The 27,461-nt window shown below is 37.6% G+C and overlaps 2 protein-coding genes and 1 long non-coding RNA gene across 5 annotated transcripts; 2 read left to right on the top strand and 1 right to left on the bottom strand.

Annotated features, from left to right (window-relative positions):
• Positions 1-3,091: 3,091 nt before the first annotated feature.
• On the top strand, positions 3,092-8,269 carry LOC130710777 (glutamate receptor 3.6-like). Of its 3 annotated transcripts, none has more exons than XM_057560131.1 (7): positions 3,092-3,261; positions 3,946-4,230; positions 4,364-5,712; positions 5,799-6,076; positions 6,259-6,290; positions 6,372-6,778; positions 7,404-8,269. In XM_057560131.1, exons 2-7 carry the CDS (start codon positions 3,954-3,956, stop codon positions 7,887-7,889), a joined length of 2,829 nt encoding a protein of 942 aa, XP_057416114.1. In that variant the 5' UTR covers positions 3,092-3,261; positions 3,946-3,953; the 3' UTR covers positions 7,890-8,269. The 3 variants fall into 3 exon arrangements, with proteins under 3 accessions (XP_057416114.1, XP_057416113.1, XP_057416115.1); XM_057560130.1 differs by lacking the exon at positions 3,092-3,261 and adding an exon at positions 3,320-3,660; XM_057560132.1 differs by lacking the exon at positions 3,092-3,261 and adding an exon at positions 3,699-3,837.
• A 1,657-nt stretch (positions 8,270-9,926) lies between these two features.
• Positions 9,927-19,123, bottom strand: LOC130710778 (serine/threonine-protein kinase/endoribonuclease IRE1a-like). Its single transcript, XM_057560133.1, has 7 exons — positions 18,736-19,123; positions 17,745-17,991; positions 15,221-16,659; positions 14,242-14,414; positions 12,479-12,725; positions 11,847-12,150; positions 9,927-10,365 (listed from the first exon to the last, which is right to left on the bottom strand). The coding sequence occupies exons 1-7, from the start codon at positions 18,900-18,902 to the stop codon at positions 10,222-10,224; spliced, it is 2,721 nt and encodes a 906-aa protein (XP_057416116.1). The 5' UTR covers positions 18,903-19,123; the 3' UTR covers positions 9,927-10,221.
• A 1,503-nt stretch (positions 19,124-20,626) lies between these two features.
• Positions 20,627-26,909, top strand: LOC130711336 (uncharacterized). The gene is made up of 4 exons (XR_009010665.1): positions 20,627-20,993; positions 21,080-21,188; positions 21,366-21,734; positions 26,342-26,909. It is a non-coding gene; the product is annotated as an uncharacterized LOC130711336 (long non-coding RNA).
• The last annotated feature ends 552 nt before the right edge of the window (positions 26,910-27,461 follow it).

Here is a 27,461-nt window from a genome sequence, read left to right as displayed (position 1 = left end):
TAATGTTCTGTAGCATGATTAGTCACATTTATTTTTAATTTTTGTAGAAAAAAGTTATTTTTTATTTGGTAGAAATTAATGGAAAAATTTATTATGGACAACTTTTTGGTGGTGCAAAGTTGCACCACCCCCTTTTGACCCACAATAGTAAGTTTTTTAAAAAAAATCAAAAAATATATTTTCTTAATCTTTAATTAATTATTAGGTAATTGAATTAGGTCAAATTAAATGGTCATTAACTAGTTCATCTTCACCACCACCCTCACCTCTTCCCCTCTCACCCACCTCCACCAAAGCCCCGAAACAGTGATGTCCAGATCTGTGAACGACAAATCATGAAATCTCATTTTTTTTTGTCAATGGTTGATGTCATTTCATTAATCCAAGCTGAAGCCAAACTCCAGAATGTACAAAGAACGGTCTAAGAGACCATGGGTATTAAACACAGCAATTCAACAAAAGCATAGCACTAATCAAGTACACTAAAACCTGCCACTAAAACTACCAAAAAGCCTTGCAACCTTCAAGGAATAGAATTATCCCGTTCGCATGGTCTTGGTGGTGGGCGCTGCCTCTCCACATCCGGGCAGTGTTCCCTTGATCACGTGGTTGAAATTGAGGTAGAACGACAGGAGGGTCTGCACTTGAGAGTAGCCACAACGATGCAAAGAGAGTAGCCACAACAACTCATGCATACCATCATCGTTCTTGTCTCTGGGTTTTGTTTCTTCTCGGCGTGAATGGGTTTTCTCCTTCCTTTTCCTCTGTTCTAGCCGCGAGCACCAATACCTCCATGTTTCCTTCACGAAGCAACAACGGAGCCACCACGAAACCCTAGCCGCCGCCATATTCAATCCCCGATCTCCGGCGAACCACTCACCATTTGGAGAAACCAACACCACCACTGAACTCCCCTCACCGTCCGCAACAAAACCCCTCAAGAAATTTTCCGTTCCGCCTCCCTCCGCCGGCGAGCCTCCGACCTGCAACTGACCATATCTCCCTCCTCCGGCCTCCGCTCGCCAGGAAACCACTACCACCGTGCTCTATACGAAGAGAGGAACAAGACCCTCTACTACTTTTCTTCTCCGGCGACAGCGCCGCCACGGGCCGTCGTTCGCCGCCATCCTCCACGGAAAAATCTGCAGAACTTGTGAAGCTTTCTGGGTTGGGATAATTTATCCACTAACTAGTTCACTAATCAATAATCATACTCTAATATCTTGATTAATAAATATGTATTTTTATTTTTTTTTTAAAACCGGGAAACCTGCAATAGCAGGTCAAAAGGAGAGTGGTGCAACCATGGACCAGAAAAACTGGTCCATGTTAAACGCCTTCGAAATTAATTGGAAGATATTAACACAATAATCAATTGATTTCGCTAAACCATTAATTAAAATCAAATACGAATGTAACTGTTCATTCCACGTGATATAGTGTTATTGGATGACAATATAAAATTAATTTACATTGACGGTGAAGATCCCTTAAACTCTTAGAAGTTTGTGTAAAAAAATTCAAACTATCGACAAAGAAATCTCCCCAAGGAGAACCATCATCTTATAAAGAGGTGAGAGTTAAATTTAGAACTATAAAATTTATAATCAATTGTGCCAATCCTAATTGGCGGAAAGATCTCATATTAAAACCCATGAAGCGTTGAAATATTGTTATATACACCCTCCGGTCACTATTATAAGCAAAAAACAAGTTTTTTGATTCATTTTATAAATGATATATCATTTATTGAATTAATCTAAAAACTTGTTTTTTGCTTATAATAGTGACTGGAGGGTGTACTTGTATAGAAGTTAAAAAGTTTTTGTTAAACTAATGTTCAAAAATATCTATATTAACTTCATGCGAATTGGCTATTTTATCATTACATTGACATTGTTATTTGAAATGTCTACCTTTTTTTAAACTTTTTTTTATAAATTATTATAAAATTATTTGTGAGGTGAGGTCTGTAAATGTATATATGATGTAATATTAAGAGTTTGTTGTGGTAGCTGAAATGATGTGTACCAATATAAAACATACATTTTACAATCAAGTCAATATTTATATATTATTATCATTATTTGCTAAGTAACTCTGCACACAATTCCCAACCATTCATCTCCAAATTTTGTTCAGAAACAAAGGCACTAGAACTTGCATTACTGTTCTCTTTGATTGCCAAACACGATCTCCAGATCTTGCCTCCCATTCATCAATAAGTCTCTATGGCCAGAACCCTTTAGTCATCAATAAATCTCTAGATCTCGCCCTCTTTATCTTCTCTCTTTCTCTTTCTCCACCCTTCAATTTCACGATTTCATCTTCTTTCGTTGATGACGAGATGAGTCTCGTTGTGCTAGCTCTGGCACGACAAAAAAGGAGTTGACTCAGTGGTTAGGCTCGATGACAACGCGAATATGAGTTTGCATGTTTATTGAATAATGTGATTTTTTTTTAACAAAATAAGGGGGAAAATCATATTTACCGTAATAAGGTGTTTTTGATAGCTTGACACTGATGTGGCCGGTGGCTGGGTTCGCATCACCCGAAGTGAATTCCTTTATGAATTTGCTTCGTTTAGTAGAATCCCAAAGATTCCTGGTCACTAAGGAATGCACGTAATCCTCGTAAGATTCATGTCTGATTTCACTATCACATCATTGAATTCATTTCGAGAGACGTGAATTCTTATGAATTTGCTTCGGGTGACGTAAATTCATAAATAAATTTACGTGGGGTGACTCAAATCCACCTCCACCAGCCACGTCAAAGTCAAGTTGTCCGCATTTTGGTAAATATATTTTCCACATTTTTAGAAAAAATCTTTTTTTGAAACACACTTATGAAAAAATACACAAACTACCACATTCATGATTCATTTTTTTTATGGAAACCAATCAAACGGGGTTTATGTTTTGACGTTTTGCCACCAAAATATCCATTTTAATTGCAGTAATTGCCACCAACTCCATCACACCTACCCCTCTCTCTAATTGTGTTGTTTAACATCCACAGAAACAGTGGGTTAAACTTAAAGGACATATCCCTATCCCTCCAAGAACATAAGTTCACATCACACTCCCAATCCCACTTTGTGTTTTAGTGTCTAGTGCCATTCTCCAATATTATCTTCAACTGAATGAGGACATTCTCCTACATGAACCTTCACCACTCCAACTCCAAAGCCATTGATGCCAAGGGCCACTTTTGGGTTTGGTCCTCTAATAAAAAACAAAAAGGAAAGGACATTTGCAGGTGGGTAACATTTATTTTTTAATTTTTATGGATACTATTCTCAGTCACTACACCATCATTAATACCTCCTTTGAAGATCTACCCTGAATTTTCTCTAATATTCTATTATTGGTCTTTTGCTGCTTTTGATTCTTCTTCCCTCTGCTTAAAGTTGATGTTTTTGTTTTAGTACGTGCAAAGTTTATCTTTTTATGCTCAAGTTGAACCAAGCATTCATAAATGTTTGGAAATGCTTCTTGAATTGATTCTAAAGCCAAAGAGAAGTTTTTATGAGTAGCTTTTGGTTTCATAATTGATTATGTGAACAGAAAAGTTGATCCAAACATGCCATTAGAGGTTTCTGCACCATTTTGCTACCCAATATAGATGTCAGTTCTTATATTGTGAGCCAAACTTCAGGTGCATTCCATCTTTCTGAATAAAGTCTTGTTATTTCCCTTTGCAATCTGATTTTTCTTTTTCTTTCTTTTTCCTTATTTTAATGGGAGGTGCCTTAGTGCTTTATACTTTACCGTCTTGGTTGTCTTTCAGACACACTTTGCGTATATTGCCATGTTATTATTTATGCTTGACTTTGTGAGCTTTATTCACACTTTGACAAGATTGTGTTTAGCTTCATATTTTCTTAATCTTTGTTCTTTGCTTTGATTTTTGAGTATGCTGCTTTTCTTGTTTGTTGAACAGGGTGAACCATGATTTGTGTTTGGGTTGTTATGGTATTGGTGGTTCTCTCCAATGGATGGTTCTCTTCAAATGGGGTTGTTGCCATGGATAATTCCACAGTACCTGCTTTTGTCAATATTGGGGTTCTCTACTCTTTCAACACCAGTGTTGGTAGAATTGTGAAAATTGCTGTTGATGCTGCTGTTCAAGATGTAAATTCTGATCCATCAATTCTTGGTAAAACTGAGTTAAGGGTCTCACTGCAAGAAGATTCCAAATACAGAGGTTTTCTGAGCATTGCTGAAGGTATGTTACTGTGTTCTCCATAGTACTCCTATTTTCTGTGTGTTCAAACTTAAGAACTCAACTTTTTTAGCTAGAAAAGTTACTTACTAGTTCGACAGATTGTAATTCTTGTTGCAAATGAATTGTGTAACAGCCTTGCAGCTCATGGCAACACACACCGTAGCCATAATTGGCCCCCAGACCTCTACAACAGCTCATGTCATATCTCATATAGCGAACGAGCTCAAAGTTCCTCTGCTATCATTTTCAGCCACTGACCCTACCCTTTCTTCGCTTCAATTCCCGTTCTTTATAAGAACTGCTTTTAGTGACATGTATGAAATGACCGCGATAGCAGACTTTGTTAACCACTTTGGATGGAGAGAGGTTATTGCTGTCTATGGTGATGATGACCATGGGAGGAACGGGATCGGCTCATTAGGGGATAAGCTTGCTGACAGACGTTGCAAGATCTCATTTAAAGCGGCAATGACACCTGAGGCGACCAGGGAGGAGATCACTGATGTGCTTGTTCAGGTGGCTTTAGCCGAATCCCGAGTTATAGTTCTTCACACAAGTACTGCTTGGGGTCCGAAAGTGCTGAGTGTGGCAAAGTCTCTTGGAATGATGGAAAATGGGTATGTCTGGATTGCCACTACTTTTCTGTCTAGTTGGCTGGACATAGCTAGTCCCCTCTCACCGGATGAAATGGATACGATTCAAGGAGTTGTTACTTTTCGTATGTACACACCTGATTCGAAGCTCAAAAGATGGTTTGTTTCTAGGTGGGCAAATTTGACTAGTGGAAAGACTGATTATCCCCTTGGTTTAAGTACTTATGGTATCTTTGCATATGACACTGTTTATGCCCTTGCTCATGCACTTGATGCTTTTCTCAAACAAGGGAACCAGATTACATTTTCACATGATCCAAAGTTATCTGCACTGCAAGGAGGCAATATGCATCTTGATGCTGTGAAAATCTTCAATCAAGGAAATCTGTTGAGGAAAAGTATTCATGAGGTTAACATGACCGGGGTGTCAGGTCCATTCAGCTATGATTCTGATGGAAACCTTGTTAATCCAGCATATGAAATCATCAATGTGATCGGAACAGGGGTACGAAGGATCGGTTATTGGTCTAATTACTCTGGATTATCAGTTGTTCCTCCAGAAGCACTTTACTCAAAACCAGCTAATCGTTCTAGCGCAAATAAAAAACTACTCCCTGTGTTTTGGCCAGGGGAGACAACCCAGAAGCCCCGCGGTTGGGTTTTTCCAAACAATGGAAGACTGCTAAAAATTGGAGTGCCGAAAAGGGTTAGTTATCGCGAATTTCTCTCTCAAGTACAAGGCACTGACATGTTCAAGGGATTCTGCATTGAGGTGTTTCTTTCTGCAGCAAACTTGTTGCCCTATGCTGTCCCCTATAAGTTTATTTCATATGGGGATGGTAAGAGTAATCCTAGTAACACTGAGCTTGTGCGTCTTATCACTGCGGGCGTGAGTATCGTTCCAATCATTGTTGTGTAGTTTCTTGGGATGTTTTATGGTACGTTTGTGAGACCAGTTTTCTTCTTACCATACAGGTCTTTGATGCTGCAGTAGGTGACATTACAATTACTACAGAAAGAACAAAGCTGGTGGATTTCACTCAGCCATATATTGAATCAGGTCTAGTGGTAGTTGCATCAGTTAAGAAGACAGAATCCAATGCTTGGGCATTTTTGACGCCATTTACACCAATGATGTGGACTGTCACAGCTATCTTTTTCCTACTAGTGGGAGCTGTTGTTTGGATTTTAGAACATAGGCTGAATGATGAGTTTAGGGGACCTCCCAAAAAACAAATTGTCACCATTTTGTGGTAATGAAATCTGGTATTTTTCAGTTTTTCTTCCTCCTCCCTTTTCTATGGCTCACCATACTAAACCTTTTTCGAACCAATCTATTGCTGATGCATGCAAAAATTATATCAATGTTATAGTTTTCTGGTAGCTCTCAGGATATGTTTATGACTTCTGTTTGACCTTGTGTTTTATTTGACAGGTTTAGCTTTTCAACTATGTTCTTTGCTCACAGTAAGTGTCATTTCTTTAGTTTCATTTGGCAGCTAGCTACTTTGAAATAATAATCAACTAGCTCTTTTCTATACTGTGCAGGGGAAAATACAGTTAGCACTCTTGGTCGCTTTGTGCTGCTTATATGGCTATTTGTAGTTCTAATAATTAACTCAAGTTACACGGCAAGCCTGACTTCAATCCTCACTGTACAACAACTTTCTTCACCTGTTAAAGGCATTGAAAGTTTAATAAGTAGCAAAGAACGTATAGGCTACTTGCAGGGTTCTTTTACTCGAACTTATTTAATTGAGGAAATGGGTATTGATGAATCCAGACTAGTTCCTCTAAAAGACCCTGAAGAAACTACCAAGGCACTGGAAAAAGGTCCACATAAGGGTGGTATTGCTGCATATGTCGATGAGCGTGCTTACATAGAGCTTTTCCTTTCGACTCGGTGCGATTTTAGTGTTATAGGCCAGGAGTTCACCAGAAATGGTTGGGGATTTGTAAGTTTCTCCTTAATACTTGGCCATTACAATTTGATTTGCTTCCTCTAAAGCTATTATAATCTGATTCCATCTTACCATGTTGCTTTTTTTAATTTTAATTTGATGTGGTAAGATAGTATGATTGGACGTCTGCGTAAATACACTGTCGGTGTAGTTATTAAGCTCACTATGTTTTGCAAGATTGCAAGAGCATATTTTCTTACTTAACTACTAAAAGAGTTCAACTTGCTATTCTTTTTGAAAAAGGATAGCGACAAACTATCCAACACATTCCTTTTGTTGGGTGGAATGTGGTATCGACTATCGACTAAATCATATTTCACACCCCCAAGTTGATTGACCATGCTCCTTATTTGGCCGAATCATGAATTTCAACTAATAAAAAAAGAATGTGTTGAGAAATGAGTCTTACAGAATAAATTGCTAATATTTCTCAATCGAAAATGGTAACAAATAGTTGTCTGGACATTATCTTCCCTACATTTTAAAGTTTGATCAAGGTTACTTTACCATGCTTAATTGTTGGTTTGGTTCCCTTGTTATTGTTGGTTTGGTTCCCTTGTTTTTTAGTTGTCAAAAAATGATAGTATCTGTCCATTTCTTGTTTTCCATTTTTCTACAGGCCTTTCCACGAGACTCACCATTAGCACTTGACATGTCAACTGCAATTCTGGAATTGGCAGAAAATGGAGATTTGCAAAGGATCCATGATAAATGGCTTCTGCGGAGAGCTTGCCTATCACAAGGTGCAAAGCTTGAAGTGGATAGGCTCAATCTCAGAAGCTTTTGGGGCCTCTACTTAGTCTGTGGGTTGGCATGTTTACTTGCTCTACTCATATATCTTTTTCAAACCCTGCGGCAGTATAAGAAGCACGGCCCGGAGGAACTTGAGTCTTCTTCTGGTCAAGGCGCATCAGGATCTACACGATTGCAAACTTTTCTTTCATTTGTTGATGAAAAAGAAGAGATAGTTAAGACCCGCTCCAAGAGAAGACAAATGGAGAGGATATCATATAGAAGCACAAGTGAGGTTGGATCATCCATCATCTCCAATAAAGAATTTTCTCTCTCGTCGTTAAGCAGAATTGATTCAGCTAATGAAGTCTAACTTAATAGCATGTTTGGTTCCACGGTGGTGAAATGCTTTAGAATCAATTCTGGTTAGAAGCTACAAGTCTTAGCTTCTGAGTAAATGTGTTGATTCTGCGCAAATCATGAAACCATACATTCTATTACTACTGCCTATTATTTGCTCCACATAATTTTGTACCCTGTTCTGCTAGCTCCTTCACCATCACTCTTCAATCTTCATTCCCTATAGCAGGTTTCTACTATCATTTTTGTTACCTTTTTAGTACATATATATGTAACATGTTCCAATTTGTGTATGACTGTAGTATACGAAAGCGGGCAACAAGGTGCCTTTGCAACTTTTAACTTTTTAAATCCTACTTATGGTTCATGTAGAATACATGATTCAGAACCAAATCGTCTCATCTCATTATTATTTAGAGTGCAGCATACTAATTGTGGATTCTCATCTCGTGGAGTGTAGCATAATAGCTGATATTTAGAGATAATCTGGTTGTTAGTAGGTCTCTTGGTGGTTGTTCAAGGTGATTGTTTGTGAGTTTTAGTTTTCAATTTTCAATTTTTAATTTGAAAATAAAATATGATTGGTAAATTTGGAGATGGTTTCAAAACAATTTCAACCTGATTTAAAATTCATTAAAAGGTTGATTGTAGTTTAGTTTTCCAAGTATGTCACTTATGTTCATATGTTTTTTCTGCATCCCTCTTTCTGAACCCACCACTGATACCATAGTTCAACACTTTCCATCGTCGCATGGAAACCGGTAGAAGGTGACTTCTTCCAGCAGTTATAAGAACTCTAATATATACAGAAAAAAAAAATACTAAGCTAAGAACACAAAAATATGGAGAGCAAATGCTCAGATTTTCTTCCTGTTTTTTCATTATGTTTGGGGTTTTCCTTTTATCTGTAGAACTATCTAGGATCGGGCTAAAGAACAAAATAACTAAACAAAGTCCACCAACCAAACTGTCTTAGTTGGAATTCGTTTGGACCTGCTATTAGAAACCTTCATTGCAACTATTGTCTCGGATCCTTTACCACCTTACAACATGGCACCCTTTCGCCACATAATACTACCATCTACCACCGCTCAACATCCTCTACAATTGTTATCATCTAAAATCCTCCACCACCTCCATCACTGCCTTGCACCCTCTAGTACTACCACCAACCTTGTACCCCCTTATCGTCTTCTTAGTGTCATTAACCACTTTCGCCTCATTGTCTGACACCTTCCATCACTAACCTTCCATCACTGCCAGTATTTTACTTTCTCCACCACCATTACTATCATCATCCACCTCTTTCATCGCGACTTAGCAAAAATTGTAACCCTTCATCGCCTCTCGACATCATGCAATGTCATTTCATGACACATTTCACCATCACCACTGCCTAACACCTTCCACCACCATCATACACCCTCCATCGTCACTGCTTACTGCTTAGCACCCTCCACCATCACCATTGCTTGACACCATCTATCATTGTCAACTTCACCTGAGACCTACAACATAGGATGTCAGATAGTGGTGGAGGACTGGAGGGTGTTGTGTGGTGGAATTGACGGCTGTGGTGGTAGTGTCATATGACAACCATGGTGGTGAAGGGTGTTGAGTGACCATGAAAGCAATGGAAATACCACACAACGAATGTAACAGTTTTGATTTTAAAATTTTTCTAAACCGAAAGGGACATCGATCTCTTGCATAATTGACATTCATCAATTTTACATTTTAGCTTATTTACTTTTACCATTTTAGTTGTATTTTGTAATTTGTAATTCCCCCAAATTGGGAGGTCTTGGGGAATTTAGAACTCTCAAACAAGGGAAGGGCTTACCCCTTTCCCCCTCTCTTGCCCTCCCCTCCCTTCCTAAAAAACTCCCAAACAAAGCCTTAGGTGTCTTCTTGGCCTTGCATGATATGTTGAAATATATTTAGTTGAAAGTTGAATCTTCCGATTGCTAAAGATTACATTTGTTGAGCCAACAGTTCAAGATAGTATGATCCTGAATCAGACACGTACTCTCACATTCTTAGTGAAGAGTTGAAACCGTAAAAGTTAGATTTAATCATGGGCAACATGCATATCTATACATGATTACATTACAACTTATAACACATCATCATCTGTTTCATGCTGTAACCAGTCTTTCCATTGTGGTATATTTTCAAACCATCAAAACGATGGCCAAGGCACTAATCAACATTTAATCATGGGCAACATGCATATCTATACATGATTACATTACAACTTATAACACATCATCATCTGTTTCATGCTGTAACCAGTCTTTTCCATTGTGGTATATTTTCAAACCATCAAAACGATGGCCAAGGCACTAATCAACATTGTTAAAGTACCTCTGAAAACATTCTTCCTCCTTGCAATATATACATATAACTTTATATACTTCAATCAAGAGTCTAGGAAACCGACTTGCAAAGTAGTCATTGAATCCTTCAGGAACAGGTCCTACAAGTTCCTGAAAAGGCAGTAAGAAATTATAAGTCATACACATATGGACGGGGAAAACTTCATGTCATAAAGAGTACGAGTAAAGACGCCCAGCTTGTGCATGAGTTACTACCATTCTCTAATTATTTGGTATCTTAGAAGTTTATCCTACTAGAAGATTATACCATATATTAAGTAAGATGCACTTTGACATTTTATATGAAAGGCCCTGCATCAAGAAGTGTCATCTACAGGGAAGCTCATACAATTTCAGCGAATTGTATTACTATAATTGAAGTTGGAAACTAAATCATACTAGCCAGGCACATCAAGGCAAAGAACAAATTACAAATGTAAACATACTATTAAAAAATAACTGAATCATCGAAGGTGAGCACATAAGACCCAGCACTCTTGTACTTCCTTATACTCACAGTCAACATGTCATCTATGACCACTATGAGAAAACTTCAACTTTGACTCTAAGGACATTTTTGGATAATAACTGGGCCCACCTGGCAGTGCTGACACATTTTTTCACTCATAGTCAATAAAGGTAAGGGACATATCAGAAATCATGAGAATCAATTATTGCTAATTTGTCAAGAATGAAGGATGCAAGTTGTTAAACATGATTCTGGACAATGGACATGTCAACCAATTAATCAGGAACAAAAGATCCACCCTTTTTAGTAAATCCTCATCTCTTCAGGCAAATTGTACCTACACCATGGGTTCCCAATCTGACCCATTGGTTTTGATGTCATTTAGGGTTATTAAGGCCCAGTTTGGAAGAGCTTATTTGAGCATATCTGACAGCATAAGCTCTTATACCAGTGTTTGGGAGAGCTTATGCAAACAGCTTATGGTCTGCCATAAGCTATTTTCAGCTTATTTTCATAAGCTAATCAGGATAGCTTATGAAAAACAGCTTATGCTTATATACAGCTTATTTTTAATTTATTTCAATAAATTTTTAAAAATAGCTTATGACTTATGTCATAAGCGCTTATGACCATAAGTGCTTAATTAAGCTGTTTTTCCAAACGGGGCCTAAATCCTGTAGACTCAGAACTTTGGCAAAAAAATGTCCTGTGGACACACTTGGTTGCTGAGTTTAGGGTCAAGCCACCACCTCCCATAAATGAAAAAACCTCTAATATTAAAAATGGTTATTCATGTTCTGAAAGTGTTTTTTGGCCACCCCAAATTAAAACGAGACAGGTGATAAATTGATATATAGTGTGATGTGATAAGAAAAGCGAGATAAAGAAAAGTAAGGTGTGTGTGGGGTGTGGACACTCCTGGGATGTTTAAAAGTCGAGACTATTTATCTTCTTAGTGATTAAGATGTTTTTGGATTCTGTTCACTTGGTTAATTAAATTCTAAAGAGAGACGGTGAAAATATTAATATGTTTATCAATTAAGCAAAAACTGCCCCAACCTACCATGTTGCCAAGCCTAAGACCAAAAACATAAATCTAGCAAATACTAGTCCAAGAGCGAACCTGGATTTCTTGAGGCAATTCTCTATAATGATTTAGCTTGTTTCTCATAACCCGCAATAAGTCTCGAACACTGTTAAACTTATATCGCCGGTAATGACCAATGTTAGCAATGAAAGCTGGCTCCATCCTTTCATCCCATTTTCCCCCTAAGGCCAATGGGGCAATGCTTTCTAATGCCCTCAACATATCCGAATCATTTTCTCTACCTTCCAATTCCACCTTGTCACTGGCGTCACGTAAAAATGAAAGTCTCATCTCAGAACTCCAGAAAAAAGGATGGTGCAATACTTCAATCGCCTTTGGCCTGACAATAAAGGAAATAATTTCTTAAATTAAATTGTTAGTTTGTAACCAGACAATCACAAAAATAAGTGCCAGAAAATAACACCATTCATAGCCATCAAATATAAACTTCCAGTTATTAAGGAGCTATCCGGCAATCCCCCTAACATCAATTTATCCAAACAAGTGAATTGATAATATTTGTGGCTTTATTAACAGAAGCAGGAGAAATGGTAAAGTTCAGTGGCTGGCGAGTCAATGCCCATGTTGTAACAAGTTGAAAACAGGATGTCAATAGGAGAAATTAGGTTTCCATTCTCAAGTATACACATTGAATAAGAATGATTTACCTTAGGTTAGGGTCAGGGTTTAATAAACAACTGATAAGATCCTCAGCTTCAGGAATGAACTCCACTAAGAAAAGATCCTTTCGATTTTTCACAACATTGACATCACGCTCAAGATGTTCTCCGAATGGATGTCTTCCCCCAGTCAAGCAGAAAAAGAGGACAGAACCTAAACTAAATATATCTACAGCCCGTGTTTGGCGGCCTTGAACCAGTTGTTCTGGTGCTTGCCAACCTGAACTCCCACCACCTGCAATTGAGCCAGTAAATTTTAGTGCAAGAATAATAGTCTAATAAATTAAAATGTGAGCAGGCTACCCAAGCTGACAAAAGGAGGGGAAAAAAGGAAAAGGTCAATGAACAATACTATATAGATCATTGTTAAAATTACAAGGGTTTGGTAGGAAAGGAGAATAGGAGAAAAATAAGATTAAATGATCTAATATTGGATTGATGGCACAATCTAGAGCTATAAAGTTCGACTTCCCATCAATGTGGGGTATATGGAAGAATGGGTCTATTGTAAGTGGCCATATTGATTCCATGGTATGAACCCTTGACCACCTAGTCACATGAGATCAACTGCAGAGGTTTGTGCCAAGGCTCCACTTTATGAGATTGGATTAATATGGAAACAAATTAGGAAAGTAAACAAAATCAGGAAATAACTCCTAAGGCGGCTTCCTCAATTAGTTGACTAATTGATATAAGTTTTAATTATCTTCTAAAATATGTTGAAGATATGTCAAGACATTGTCAAAATATGAAAGTTAATTTGTAATATTCTAACACTTCCCCTCGAGCTAAATTACTAAGCTTTAAGCTTTTTACAAAGTAACAAAAGAAAAATAGTTGAAAAAATAATGTTGGCACCGCTAACATAGCTGGAAAGTCAACACATGGGTTCATGTAAGGAAGGACAAAACCAGACAAATAAGACTTTGAATGATGAGATAGGATTGATACGATGTGAAATGATGTGATGCAAGATACTGACCAATGTCCTATTTACACTCGTAGTAAGATCAAGTAATAACTAATAATACAAGTAAAGTTGTTTTTTGTTTTTGACCGGGAATTGACATGGGTGTTGGTTAGGTAAAAGTGACAACTTCAGGATTAAAACTCCTGACACTTGCGGCTAAAATTAACCTAAGGTCATAATCTACTAGAACCAAACACTGTTGGATATACAAGTAAAGCCCATGAATCCACTAAGGAAACAAATCATGGGAAAAAATAAAATTAGGAAAGAACTCCTAAGGTTGTTTGATCAACTAGATGACCAATTGATTCAATAATAAATTGTGATATTCTTATATATGTTAAAGATAAGCTTAAGTCATTTTTAAATAATCTGAAGATAATTAAAGATGGCTAACAATCACCATGATAATCAATGGATACTTGTCGCATGATAGGTACTCACTTATCACAGGGTTTAGTTAGTTAAGTGAGGGACTTATTAGATAGTTAGTTAGAGGTTAGTTAGGCTTGTGCCTATAAATAAGAGAGGGTTAGAGAACATTAATCATTCTGATATTCAGTTAGGAATTGGGTTTAGAGAGAGAAGTGGTTCTCTCTTAGGCTTGGAAGGGTGTTTGGTATCCCTTTCTCTTGTATCTCTCCCTAGTTTCCAATTGGGAATTAGGGTTTTCTATCAATAAAATCAGGGTTCTATCACGCATGTCAAATATAATTGGATATTCACATGGAAAATGCAAGGAAACTTAAATAAATTCTTCATTCTTTTATGGAGTAATTACCTGTAGCATTATGACCCAGAGAAGACATATCTTTAAGAAGCCGTTTGCTAATGCCCATATCTGAGAGTTTTGCACATAAGGATCTTTCCTTGATTATTAAAACATTTTGCGGTTTTAAATCTCGGTGTATAATTCCTAATTCATGCAAATGAACAACCCCAGAAACAATATCCCTGTGTAGCAAAATGAAAACCAAAGATAGCTTAGAAAGTGAGCATCCAAGTATGAGATTTCATTTGATGAGGACTTATCTTAAGTCTTAACCTCAAATGACTCAAATCAACTAGAAGAATCCAAATGGAAACCAAATAGGGTTACTCATGGTCATTTTTTCTATTTCACTGCTATTCTTTCCTCCAACCTTTTACGGCTATATCTCATTACCCTTTGATTTGATGTCCTCCTAGATACCCGTCCCATCATCCCCTAAGACTATCCTATTACATTGTAATGCCTAAATAATATAGTCAACTCTCTTCTACTAACCAAATCTACCTCAACCTTTGATGTTATCCAACATCCCCATTTATAAGCCATCTCTTTCATAGTCTTATTCCCTTAGTTGCACCAATGCTCCTGCTGTCAACAGTGGCAAGTATGTTTTCTAAGCCTAAAACACAAGTATCCTATAAAACCATTGCTTCTAATCTCAAACTATATTAAATAAATATTTCCCAAAGCTTCATAATTAAAAATTTAAAAGTTGAAAGTTAAAACATCAAGTGCATGCTAGCTCTTAGAAATAGTCCCAATCCTCCTTAATGGGCAATATACCACTCCTCCAAGCATCAGGCATTTAAGTTGTGAGCAAAATCTGGTACTGGTGGAGTTTTGCCAACTATATAGTGCCTATTTCACCTATGAATTTTCAAAATTCAACCTGATGCAATAGCTTTTACCGCCAACTCAGGTTTATTAATATAATTTTCAGTATTACGTCTATTAATAGATCATTAAATCAAGAAGACATAATATCAACCTCATCAATTTTAGTAGCAGAGGTGATGGATAGCCGTTTGATTTCCATAGATTTTGAGTATTATCCTTCCCTGTCTCCATTTGTGCCCTTATCAAGCATCTAAAAGCTTGGTCCTTCCTGAACATGGGGATTTCTGATATATCTGAATAAATTTCAATCAAATCACCTAAGTTGCATGTACAACGTTCCAGAGAAAGATAAACAAAATCGCGATCATACTCCACCCCATGCCATCGGACAATGTTTGGATGATGGTCAGACACAATGAGATTTTGGATTTCTTTAGAAGCTACATCATGATGAGCCTTGACGAGACGTTTGACAGCAACAGCTCGACCTTCATATATCCCCTCAAGAACAATAGTACCATTGCTTCCTTTAGCAATTTCTTTATTTGAAACAAGTAATTTACCAATTTTTCTTCCATCAACTTGATTACTGTTCTGCCACACTTCTCCACCAGTAGCCTTTTGTGTCACCAAATCCTCATCTTCTGAAGATAGATGTTTATCCTTTTTGTCAACAGTGCCATTGTTTTTTCCTGACTTACGTGTTCTCTTTTTCTTAGCAGGTGAACTTTTTAATTCAGACTCGCTGTTTTGATCCTTCAATATATCTTGATTCTTATTCAGACGACTACAGAAAATAAAGCCCAGAAAAACTATTACTAATGGTAATAGAAATGACATCCTGCTCAAATAAACTGCCCATGGTATATTAATCTCCATGAGAGGATGAAGGAGCACATCTGCATTATCATCACTATCATGGAAGCTGATTTCTGGTTGCCGAGAAGGCAAAGAATGTGGCATAGCTGCAGGAAGCATCAAATCACCATCATGACCATTGAAAAATCTATCAAGCTGCAAAGGAAGTATTGGATCTGAGGTAGGCATTGAGAGCATATCATTTTCATGATAGGCCTTAGGCAATCTGCCAGCAACTGAAGGTTCTAACAGAAAATTCTTTTTCAGGCGGAAGACTTGTTGTATCTCTTGACAAGGGTATGGCATCGAAAAATTGAGGCCACTGTGAGAATCATACTCATCTTCTACATCAAATGAAGTATGTTGGCATAATAATACAGCCTCAAATTCAGCTACTTTTGTAGTCCACAGAACTCTTCCTGGGTTGGGACCAACAGATTGTAGAGAATAATCTGTCCTAAAAATCTTGAGAAGCAGCTGTCGTGAATTTTGTTTCACTGGATCAGCAAGATCCTTTTTCTTTGCACTGAGGATATTTGTAACATCCTGCCTGTCATCACTCCATGGTGCAGAAGCATTATCAAAACCAGACATAGCATGAACTTGAACGATTGATCCAGTTTTAGCATCAACTTCAAATAAAGTGCTTCTTTTGGATCCAAGTGTAACTGCTCCATCATCTGAAAAGGTAGGTGTACGAGCTACATATTCTGCAATAGATTCTGTGATTCTCTGGAGACAAGATATACAAATTAATGAAAAATCAAGTCTGGTATTCATAAAAAAAACAGCACTTAAATAAACATAAGCTTGGAAACACAAGTGACCATAACCAATATTACACATTTTTTGGTAAAAAGGAATAAGCTATGTCTCACAATTGACCATAGCCAATATTATACATTATCAGACAAAGTTTAACCAAAAGTAGCTATTGATTACACACCATAGCAGGAAAATGTTTCAACAATGCAGGCTGCAAATAAAACTATGTCCTCGTTTTGTTCTGTTCTGTTCACTTATAGGCATGAAAAATGTAATAAAGAAATAAAAAAATTAAATTACATTTAGTGTGGGAACAACTACATCATGTCGCAAAACCAACAGTTAAAGGAACAATCTGAGAACTCCATTACTCTCCCTCTAATCTAAACCATCAAATGAGTTCTCAAGCATCTCTTGTCAACTTCTAAGCATGAGTTCAATCTAAGACACTGAATTTCAATCAAACAATGCTACACAATTTGTAGTATTTCTATCAGATAACAGGTAATGCTCCTGAACTCTTGCTAAGTTATAAAAAGGCCTTTATTTCTTTTGCTGAAGGAGGATTGAAATCATGGGTCAGTTTGCTTGTGCTTTTTTTAATGAAGAAATGTTTTTTAATTAGAGTATATGTTATAGAAAATGTTATAATGATTATGTATGTTCTTAAAAAAACTGTTGTTTTGCCTTTCTCATAAGTTCAAAACAACAGATTTTGGAAAGAAAAGAAAAAGTGGTAGGAAAAAGTTTTTTCATAGAATCATCTTGTTCATAAGATTAAACAAACAGGCAGTAAATGTATCCAATAGACCCTAGATTGTTCACAACCTTCAACTCAAACCAAAACACATTTAAATCATGCAAATGAAAATACAAAATTGAAGTTGAACATATTGCGAATTTCCATCCACGTACAATCAAGAACAAGGTAACTCCCAAGAAACTGCTAAATTTCAGGGTAGATGTCTTTAACCACCATCAAATAGCCATGACTTCAGAAAAGCTTCAATACAACAATTACACTTTATAGATGCTAATGACAAGACAGATACCATTTTACCAAAGTGCTTGTCGTGCATGTGCAAAGACCAGTCATCCCCGCATTCCACAAGTCCGCTAACTTTTGCTGCAGATGCATTTTCTAGACCCTCATCCTTGTCGGTAGGAGCTTGATGAGAACTGTATATTGGCGAACCCGTTGAGAATGACCATATCACACTGACGGAACCACTCTCCTGTCTTTCCACCAAATGTATAGTCCCATCCAGTGTGGCAATCAGCGCCGTAGCTGCTGGCTTACTGTCAATTCAAGCATTTTGAACCCCAATTAAAATAATACAACATGCATTAGAAATTAGAATGCCACTAACCAGTTGAAACAAGGGAAAAAGCTGAATGATACAAAAAGCCATTTCTAACTCTTGCACGAAAGGTATGCCATATTGCCATGAAGAATTTTTTTTAATTTTCTTTTCTCCTTTTAACTCCTTTTTTTCCTCCTGGTTTCAATTTTCCCCTCTTCTCTCACTCATCCTTACCCTCATACCAATAAAAAAAAAGTAACATGGTTAGAATGCCACTGAGCAACACAAAAAAGTAAGATTGTTACAAAACAACCTTCAAAACAGGACTTCTATGCATAACTCATGTTGCTTAAGCATCACTTAAAATAAGCACCATTGGCTTAATGTCTGATCACAATTTTTTTTAGGTGAATGACAATTCCATACGATTTATATCACTTTTACAACATTAAAACTGATACATGTAAACTTTTTTGGTTAATTATGGGATGACAAGTTAACATGTGGATGAAATTTATTCAATTTTGAAAGTAGAAGGACTTAGTTAAGCAATTGACAAGTAAACATATAGACCAAAAATCAAGCATTCCTGAAACTATTGTGACAAAAAGTGTAATTAAGCTTTTCAAATCAGCACAATTGGCTTAGTTAGCATCAATTCATTTGTCAATTAAAAAATGGCCGTGAATCCGATCAGTGTAATTCAAACAGCAAAATCAGAGTAAAATTGAGAACTCACGGAGGAATTGAGAGAAGAGAACGGGATGAGGGTCGAGAAAGTGCGCTGACGCGTTCTTCATGGAGAAGCGTGAGGTGTGAGCTTGGTGCGTGATCATGAGCGGTGCTGAAGCTGAAGAGTAAGAGCGAGAGGAGAAGGAAGGGAAAGGAAATGGGAGGAAATTTCATGAGGGAAGAGGAAATTGTGGAAGATGAAGAGGTTTGGATTGGAAGTAAAATGGGGAGAAGAGAAGGGGTTTGGGTTTATTCAAATGGGAGAACAGAACAACAACAAGGGATCGTGGATAGAAGATTCCAAGCTTGTTTGTGATGATGATGATGCAATGTTTTTAATCCTCCGGGTCTCTCCATTGTCATAACGTAGGACCTTCTTCAAATTAAAACACAACTGACGTGACGTTTAGGATTGGTGTTCCTAAACCCTTCTCAAAACACCACCCTTAACATCCCTAAACATAAAGGTAGCTCTTGAAAAAAATATACTCCAATACATTATTTTTTAGCAAGAAAGATACTCTGATACATTAACGTTTTGATACATCGTATTAAACAAGATAATATATGTTTATACAATACAATAGATTATGAGTATATCAATTTTTTAATGTTAACATTGTAGTGTATAGGGTTATCCACGTAATTGCCGCCACACAACCACCATCACTACTACCCTTCGCCACCATTGTTGCCACCATCGTCCTTCACCACCACCATTGTCGCCATTATCGCCCTACAATACTCCAATACATTTTTTTAGCAATGTTGGGTAATTGTTAAATTGTCTAATTATTTTTACTGGTTTGTAATTGGGTTGGAGCACCCCTTGTGCTCCCCATTAATTCATTCTGGCTTTTCAAAAAAAAAAAAACCACTATCGCCACCACCCACCACCACTATTGCCACTGTTGCCACAACTATCACCTCCATCGCTGCTACCAACACTGCAATCTCTACCAAAACCGACCACCACCACCACACTTTAACCTCCCCAAATGTCTGATTGTATCAATTTAAACGATATGATAAGTTATATAATGTATGATCAAATGTTGTGCAATATTAAATTTCTATCATGTCTTATCCCATCAGACCTAATATAATCAGGTTTAGTACTATTAGACTTTATACTATGCAACATACCAAAAGGTAAATGTGAATAATGTTTAAAGCTTTAAAAAGTAATATATTAATTAATTTCATCACATGTTTTCTTAACAAGCACAATTGGTGTAGCAATTTGAGAGTGACAATTCATCCAACTCTGTGGTCCCTGAACCTGATTTGAAGAAGAAGATGAAGAAGTTGAAGAAGAAGCTTGAATGTGAGACATTTCAGAAGAATGTTGCACGTTTGATTGCTCTGATTTCTTGGATAGTCTCAGTTCTGGTGTTTATGTATTACAAGAGTTTTAAGGGTTGAAATTTTTCAAGGGTTTGAATTGTATACTGTTTTGGGTAGTTGTTTTGTGTTAGGGAATTGTTCAACTTGTTTGTGTTAGTGTTTGGAAGGTTGTTTGTATTTCTGGCCTTGAATTGAAGTAGTGGCTTTGCTTTGAATCTTGAGTTGGTGTAGCATGAATTGAAGTTAATGAAATGCAAGAATAGTTGTTGTGTCTCATTTATGTCTCATTCCTGCTTCCTTTACCATACACATTTAACATGAAAGAAAAAATAGAATAAGGACTTAAACATGAACTGAAACATCAATATGAACTTAAACCATGAAGTTAAACTTCAACATAACTTCAACATGAATACATAAGGATGACTTAAACATCAACTTGTTGTTTGGACCATAGTAAGACAACATACTGGACCATAGTAAGACAGCATACAAAACAACATAAAAGCACTTATAATAACAAAACCAAGTGGGCATAGTACTGTGGTCCACAAATCCCCACTCCCTAAATATTACAAAAAAATTGACCCTAGTGGCCATGTTGTCATTTGGTGCTTTTGAAAAAAAAAAAGATTCCCACTCCATTAAAGCTATCCCTTCATCCGATGATTAGTCAACTTGAACCTCCAAGGGTGTTGTCAAGCACAACACTACACTGTGTTGGGATATGCTCTCCAGCTTGCTCCTCTATTATCTCCATGTTATGTCCTGCATCTGCCACATGAACTGGATCTGAGCTGCCAACTTGAGGATTTTCAACAACAGAACATGAAGTGCTTGCACCTCCATTCTCATCAATCAGTGCATCTATGTATTTTCTTTTAATGCAGGTATCATCAACAGATATGGGAATTTCAGGTACCTTTTCTTTCTGAAAGATATGTAAGAGAAAATTAAATAACAGATTTGAGAATTTGCAGTCTTAAACTTCATGGTTTTCATAGGTGAAGGAAATACCTGTTTTCCAGTATTCTGAGGGACATGAACACTAGCAGTAATTGGTTCCCTTATCACAACACCAGGAAGAGAAGTTTCATTTTGGGTTTCCTTGGGGTATTTCTTACAGCTTGTCCTATAGTGACCATATTGTTTGCACAAACTGCATTTCCTAACCCCTTTTTTCTGTTTCAATAAACAAGATGCAACATATTAAAAGCTGCAACTACAACATTTTAAACTAACAATATGTAATAGGGTTTAGTGTTAATATCTTTGCTTTATTCTGTCCAGATGTTGGTTGCTCTGTTCCATCAACAACTTCAAAATCCAGGACTTCATCAACTGGAGTTGCAGTTGCTACAGTGACCTGTTGTGTATCAGCCTCCATATATTGATCCAGTGCTGCATCAAACTGTGCATCAATCTCTACTTCATTTATGTCTTCTTCAACTGGGTTCTTGCAGCCTTTCCTATTGTGTCTATACTGGTTGCACCTGCTACACCTCACAAAAGCACCTCCTCTCTTCAATTTGTTTGGATTAGGGTCATCATATGGGTCCCTCCTTCTCAATTTTTTGGGCCTCCCTGCACCTCTTTTAAACAGTGGTGGCAGAATGCACTCAGGGTCATTTGGTGTCACAACCCATTGGTTAGGGCCAGGTATGGCAGTTATTTCATGTTCATAAGTAGCCCTGAAAGCACCTCTCTTGTAACAGTCATCAACATAGCTCTTTGGATCATAGCCCTTGAAGTTAATTCCACATACTGCATGCCTGCAAGGAAAGCCATTGATCTCCCAGAACCTGCAACAGCATGTCCTATCCCTCAAGTTTACAACATGTCTCTCCAAAGTAAAAGCATGGCGAACTTCAAACTTCATTTCTCCCACTTGCTTAGGAAACCAATTCTTGCTCTTTCCCACCTCAAATGAAATTCTTTTGAGTGGCTTGGGCATAATCTGACCAGTCCACTTGTTCATCTTCTCCATTTGTTTTGGAAACCTCCCCATTACATATGTCCTAATCCACTCCATCATGGTGAGAATAGGTTTGTCTCTGGCCAAAATAATAGTTGCATTGAAAGACTCTGAGAGATTGTTCATTATGACATCACACTTTGGATAAATGCTAAATGCATGCCTGCACCAGGAAGATGTTGGTTTCTCCATCAACCATTCATAGGCAAGCATATTCTTCTCCTTAATGAGCTGCATTTTCTCCCTCCATGCTTCTTCATATGTAGCTTTTGCTGCTGCCATCATTAAGTCCCTTAAAAGAACTCCACCACCAAACTTGGTCTTTAAATTTGCATACAAATGCCTCACACACAGCCTGTGATCAGAACCTTGCAGCAACTCTTCTTTGAAGACTTCCATCAAACCCTGCCATGATGACATAACACAAGACAGTCAATTAGATTATCATCATTAAAGCTATGTTTTAATTGTAAGAGAAAGAACATGAGAATATATACATTTACCTTTTGTTGGTCTGAGATAAAGACCCATTTTCTTTACCTTGTAGGGTCAATGTCGCTCATCAACAACTCCATAAACCACCTCCAACTGTCCTTGTTTTCAGATTCAACCACAGCAAATGCAAGAGAGAAGTATTCCTCATTTGCATCACGAGCAACAGCTGACAAAAGGATCCCTCCATGTTTAGTTTTCAGATGACATCCATCCAAGCCAATGAATGGCCTACATCCCCTTAGAAACCCTCTCTTACACCCATCCAAGCACATATAAAATCTACTAAACCTAGGATGCAAGCTATCTCTTGGTGTTACAAAGTTCATCTTGCATGTGTTACCTGCATCCCTTCTTCTCAACTCATTGCTGAATCTCCATAGCAAAGTATACTGCATCTCAGTAGCTCCATCAACCTCCTCAGTTGCCAACTGCTTACCTTTCCAAGCTCTGTATCTAGTAATTCCAGTCCCAAGATTTACCCTGAAGTCATCAACAATCTCATTTGTGCTAATTTTGTTTACAGTCCTAGTTTTGTTCAACAATTGTTTCTTCACCCATCTAACACTAGCAGACTTATTATCAAAAACCCTAGCACATGTGTGCTCTCCCTTCAGAGTTTTGATTCTATAAGTCTGTTTGTTTCCAACCTGGCTGCATAACATCAGAAATGGACTGCCATCACTCCTGCATCCCACCCTACATCTCTTACTGTCATTCTTCAGGAATTTAAATTCTCTGTTATTGTTCACAGAGTAGTCAGTGAGGGCATCTTTGAATTGTGTAAGTGATATGAAGTCCATACCCAGTCTGAATTTGAAATACGGGCCCATGTCATCCTTTCTGAATCTTTCAAACCTTCTCCTAGGAATGTCTTCATGATCACTATCAGTGGGGACACTCTCAAGGTCCTCACTCACATAGCCTCCATCTAAATCTGAAACATTTCCCTCATCACCAATATCCCCATTACCACCAGTTTGTTGAAGCATTTGGGCAATGTGCTCATTCAGTAGGGTCTCAGCCTCAACAAATCCTGGGTTTGTAACCTCCCCATTTTCTAAAACCCTTTCTTCATCACTGTCATAGAGCCTATCAACTTCTACAGAAACATCAGAGTCCTCATTTTGGTCTTCCTGGTTACCATCAGCAGCCAATTCACCATTCACCCCATCTACTACTTCAGGAACAACAATTTCAGGCACCACAACATCAGGGGTAACAACTTCATGCACCAGAACATCAGGAGTAACAACTTCATGCACCACAACATCAGGAGTAACAACTTCAGGCACCACAACAGATTCAGGGAGAATAGTTGGCTCAGGGAGAACATATTCAGTAGTTTCAGGGAGATCAGCTTCCAACCAGTCATCTTCTTTTTCCAGCATTTCAATTTCATTATCAAATTGGACATCATTAGATAAAACTACAACTTCAGGAGGGCCCTGAGTTTTTGCATGTCTCACCATTGCTTGCAACCGATGTGACTTTCTCACCTTCAGTTTCTCCAGTTTAACTTTCTTCATAACATCTATCTTCTTTTCCTTTACTGCAGTATGTAGAGTGGGAGGGTCTTCAGATAAGGACTTTGGTGCATGCACAGGGGGGAGGTCTGAGGATAGATTGTCCACAAATATGTAAACTTCACCCCAATCATTTCCAGCTACATACTTAGCCAACTCCACAGCATCCATATCTGTTTTGTAATTCCTGAAAACATGTCTGGCAGCATCCTCAGCAGTAAACCACAGTAAATCGAACTCCTTGTAGCCAAGTCCTTTGACAATTTCCACAGTCTTAGAGAACGACCAATTAGCCTCGTCAAGATCATGGAACTTAGTTTTGCCACCACCAAAGTAATGCCAGTAAGGAGCACTTCCAAACCAACCACCATGTCGCACAATCAAAGTAAACACCATCCTGCGAAATACCAAATTTATCCACCACATAAACACCCAAATTTAGCATGCTAATATAGAAACCATGAAACCCAAATTTAGCAACCACATAACCCTGCAAATATAGCAACCACGATACCCAAAACCCAAACCCAAACCCAAAACTCAAATCCAAACCCAAACTCAAAACCAAAACCCCAAACAACTATCGAAGAACACTATCGAAGAATAAGGACAGAACAAGATCAAAACAAAAAGAGATTGAAGAGTAGAGGAATAACGAAACTTACTTCGAACAAGCACCAGTAGTAGACGCTTCAACGAGTGGCAAGAACGACCGGCGAAGACAACCGGCGAACACGGCCAGCGACGGAGAAGTCGATGAAGAACGTTAGAGGAAGAAGGAAAATTAGGGTTCTTTGGTGTGAATCTTCAGATTGATTTGGGAATTGGGAATTTGGGTTAAGTGAGGTGAATTGGGTTAAGTTTGGGGGGGAAATTAGTTTTGGTTAATCAAGTTAGGGTTTAATTAGGATTATGTTAATTATGTTTAAAAACCTGAGGTGTAATTTATTTTTTAATTTTTATTTATTTTTTAATTCCACCTCACTTCATTAAAGCTAGTCAGCATGCCACACATGCACTCGTCGAAGCTCCGCCCTCCGGCGATGATCTGCCCCAAAAACATTTCAGAAACGAGGACCCAGATCAATAAATTTTTCGGGGAGGGACCTAGTTCAGATGGCGACACAAAGACAGGGACCAATATGACGCTTAACCCTTTTTTTAAGCAAAAAATATACTCTGTTACATTAAAGTTTTGGGTGAAATCTATGGTGTCACCCATGTCCCCAATAAAAAAACTTTCATAAAAAGGGTGACATGGTATGTATACAAATTTTAGATCATAGATATAATATTTAAAAAATTGAACGGTTGAGATTGAACTAACAAATTAACTAAAATACCCTTTTCAAACCCTAATTTTCTTCAATTCAAAAAAAAAAATTCCTTCTTCCTCCCAATGCCCACAATCACCTCTGCGGCTCCGCCATGCTTGGTCCTCCTCAAAAAAGAAAAAATTGAAACCAAGCATGGGAACACAGAATGTGGAGCTTCTTCATGGGGCCACCCCACCGCAACCCACACCGAAACGGAGCCACCACCACAAACTCTCACAGTCACGTCCACACACCACCGTGAAACCTTCTCCTCCCATGGCTATGGAGCTTCACACCGAGAAGGCATCACCTCTGATGCCCTTGCTGACACTGGACGGTGATTGCTGGACAGAGATCGGGAATGATGGCTTGTGGAGGAGGATAGGGTATGGTTCACAGATCTATTCTTCGTCATCTCATCCTCTCCACCAAGCTTCCACCTTCAACAACCCAAACATCAAAGTTTTTTTCCTCTGTGCACAAGCTGAGAACGATCTATGCGTTTTTAATGGTTCAGATCCAGATCTAGAACTTCTGTGGGTTGAGGGAAGGTTCACAGATCTGGAATTTGATTTGATTTCCTTTGTGCACAAGCTTGTTCCCTTTGATTTTTTCTGGGTTTCTATTCGAGAAGGATTCCATAAGGGTTGAAGATGGTGCTAAAATTGTGGCTTGTAGTTGTAAAATTCCTCTTGTGAGATGAACATATGATCATATCTCAAATACAACAATCAATTTCGCTACTTTTTTTTTTTGTTCATAAATACCTAATTTTCATGCTTGATGTAATTTTTTTTCCTTCCATAGATAAAAAAAAGTTGTATTGTGGTTCTGGGTTCTAGTTGCAGCAAAGTTGCTTCCCAGTTCATAACCAATTCATTTTCTGTTTTATTAATATTTTCTTTTTATTTACCTGAAGTTATGTATTCTAAGGAATTACTGGTGAATTGGTTATAGATGAAGATGAAGAATTTGATGAAGGGAGAAAGGAAAGAAAGAAGATATTACAGAGGAAGAAGACAAAAAAAACTTGCAAAATGCTCAAGGGGTATATTTGTAATCCCATATCAAAAATTTTGGGGGACACCGTGTCCCCATTTTTATGGGTGATACCATAGCCTTCACCAAAGTTTTGATATATCGTATTAAACATGATAATATATGCTTATACAATACAATAGATTATGAGTATATCAATTTTTTAATGTTAACATTGTAGTGTATAGGGTTATCCACGTCATTGCCGCCACATAACCACCATCACTACTACCCTTCGCCACCATTGTTGCCACCATCATCCTTCACCACCAGCATTGTCGCCATTATCACCCTACAATACTCCAATACATTTTTTTAGCAATGTTGGGTAATTGTTAAATTGTCTAATTGTTTTTACCGGTTTGTAATTGGGTTGGAGCACCCCTTGTGCTCCCCATTAATTCATTCTGGCTTTTCAAAAAAAAAAAAACCACTATCGCCACCACCCACCACCACTATTGCCACTGCTGCCACAACTATCACCTCCATCGCTGCTACCAAGACTGCAATCTCTATCAAAACCGACCACCACCACCACCACCACCACCACCACACTTTAACCTCCCCAAATGTCTGATTGTATCAATTTAAACGATATGATAAGTTATATAATGTATGATCAAATGTTGTGCAATATTAAATTTCTATCATGTCTTATCCCATCAGACCTAATATAATCAAGTTTAGTACTATTAGACTTTATACTATGCAACATGCCAAAAGGTAAATGTGAATAATGTTTAAAGCTTTAAAAAGTAATATATTAATTAATTTCATCACATGTTTTCTTAACAAGCACAATTGTCTAAAAAGAGTTTCATACTCCCTCGTTCCAAAATGTAAGTTGTTTTAGAATTTTTACTATATTCCAAAATATAAGTTGTTTTGCAAAACCAATGCACCTTTTCTCTCTTTCTTCCTTAAATACCCTCATTTAATGTTATATATCTTAATTACCACCTTCAATTTTCACATATCACAACTCCCACTATCCACTTAACCAATAATAACATTTCTCTCTCCTTAATATAACACAACT

Source organism: Lotus japonicus, chromosome 4 (genome assembly GCF_012489685.1).
Source record: "Lotus japonicus ecotype B-129 chromosome 4, LjGifu_v1.2".
NCBI lineage: Eukaryota > Viridiplantae > Streptophyta > Magnoliopsida > Fabales > Fabaceae > Lotus > Lotus japonicus.
The sequence above is the reverse complement of the archived record's forward strand: the minus strand, read 5'-3'. Positions and strand labels throughout refer to the sequence as shown.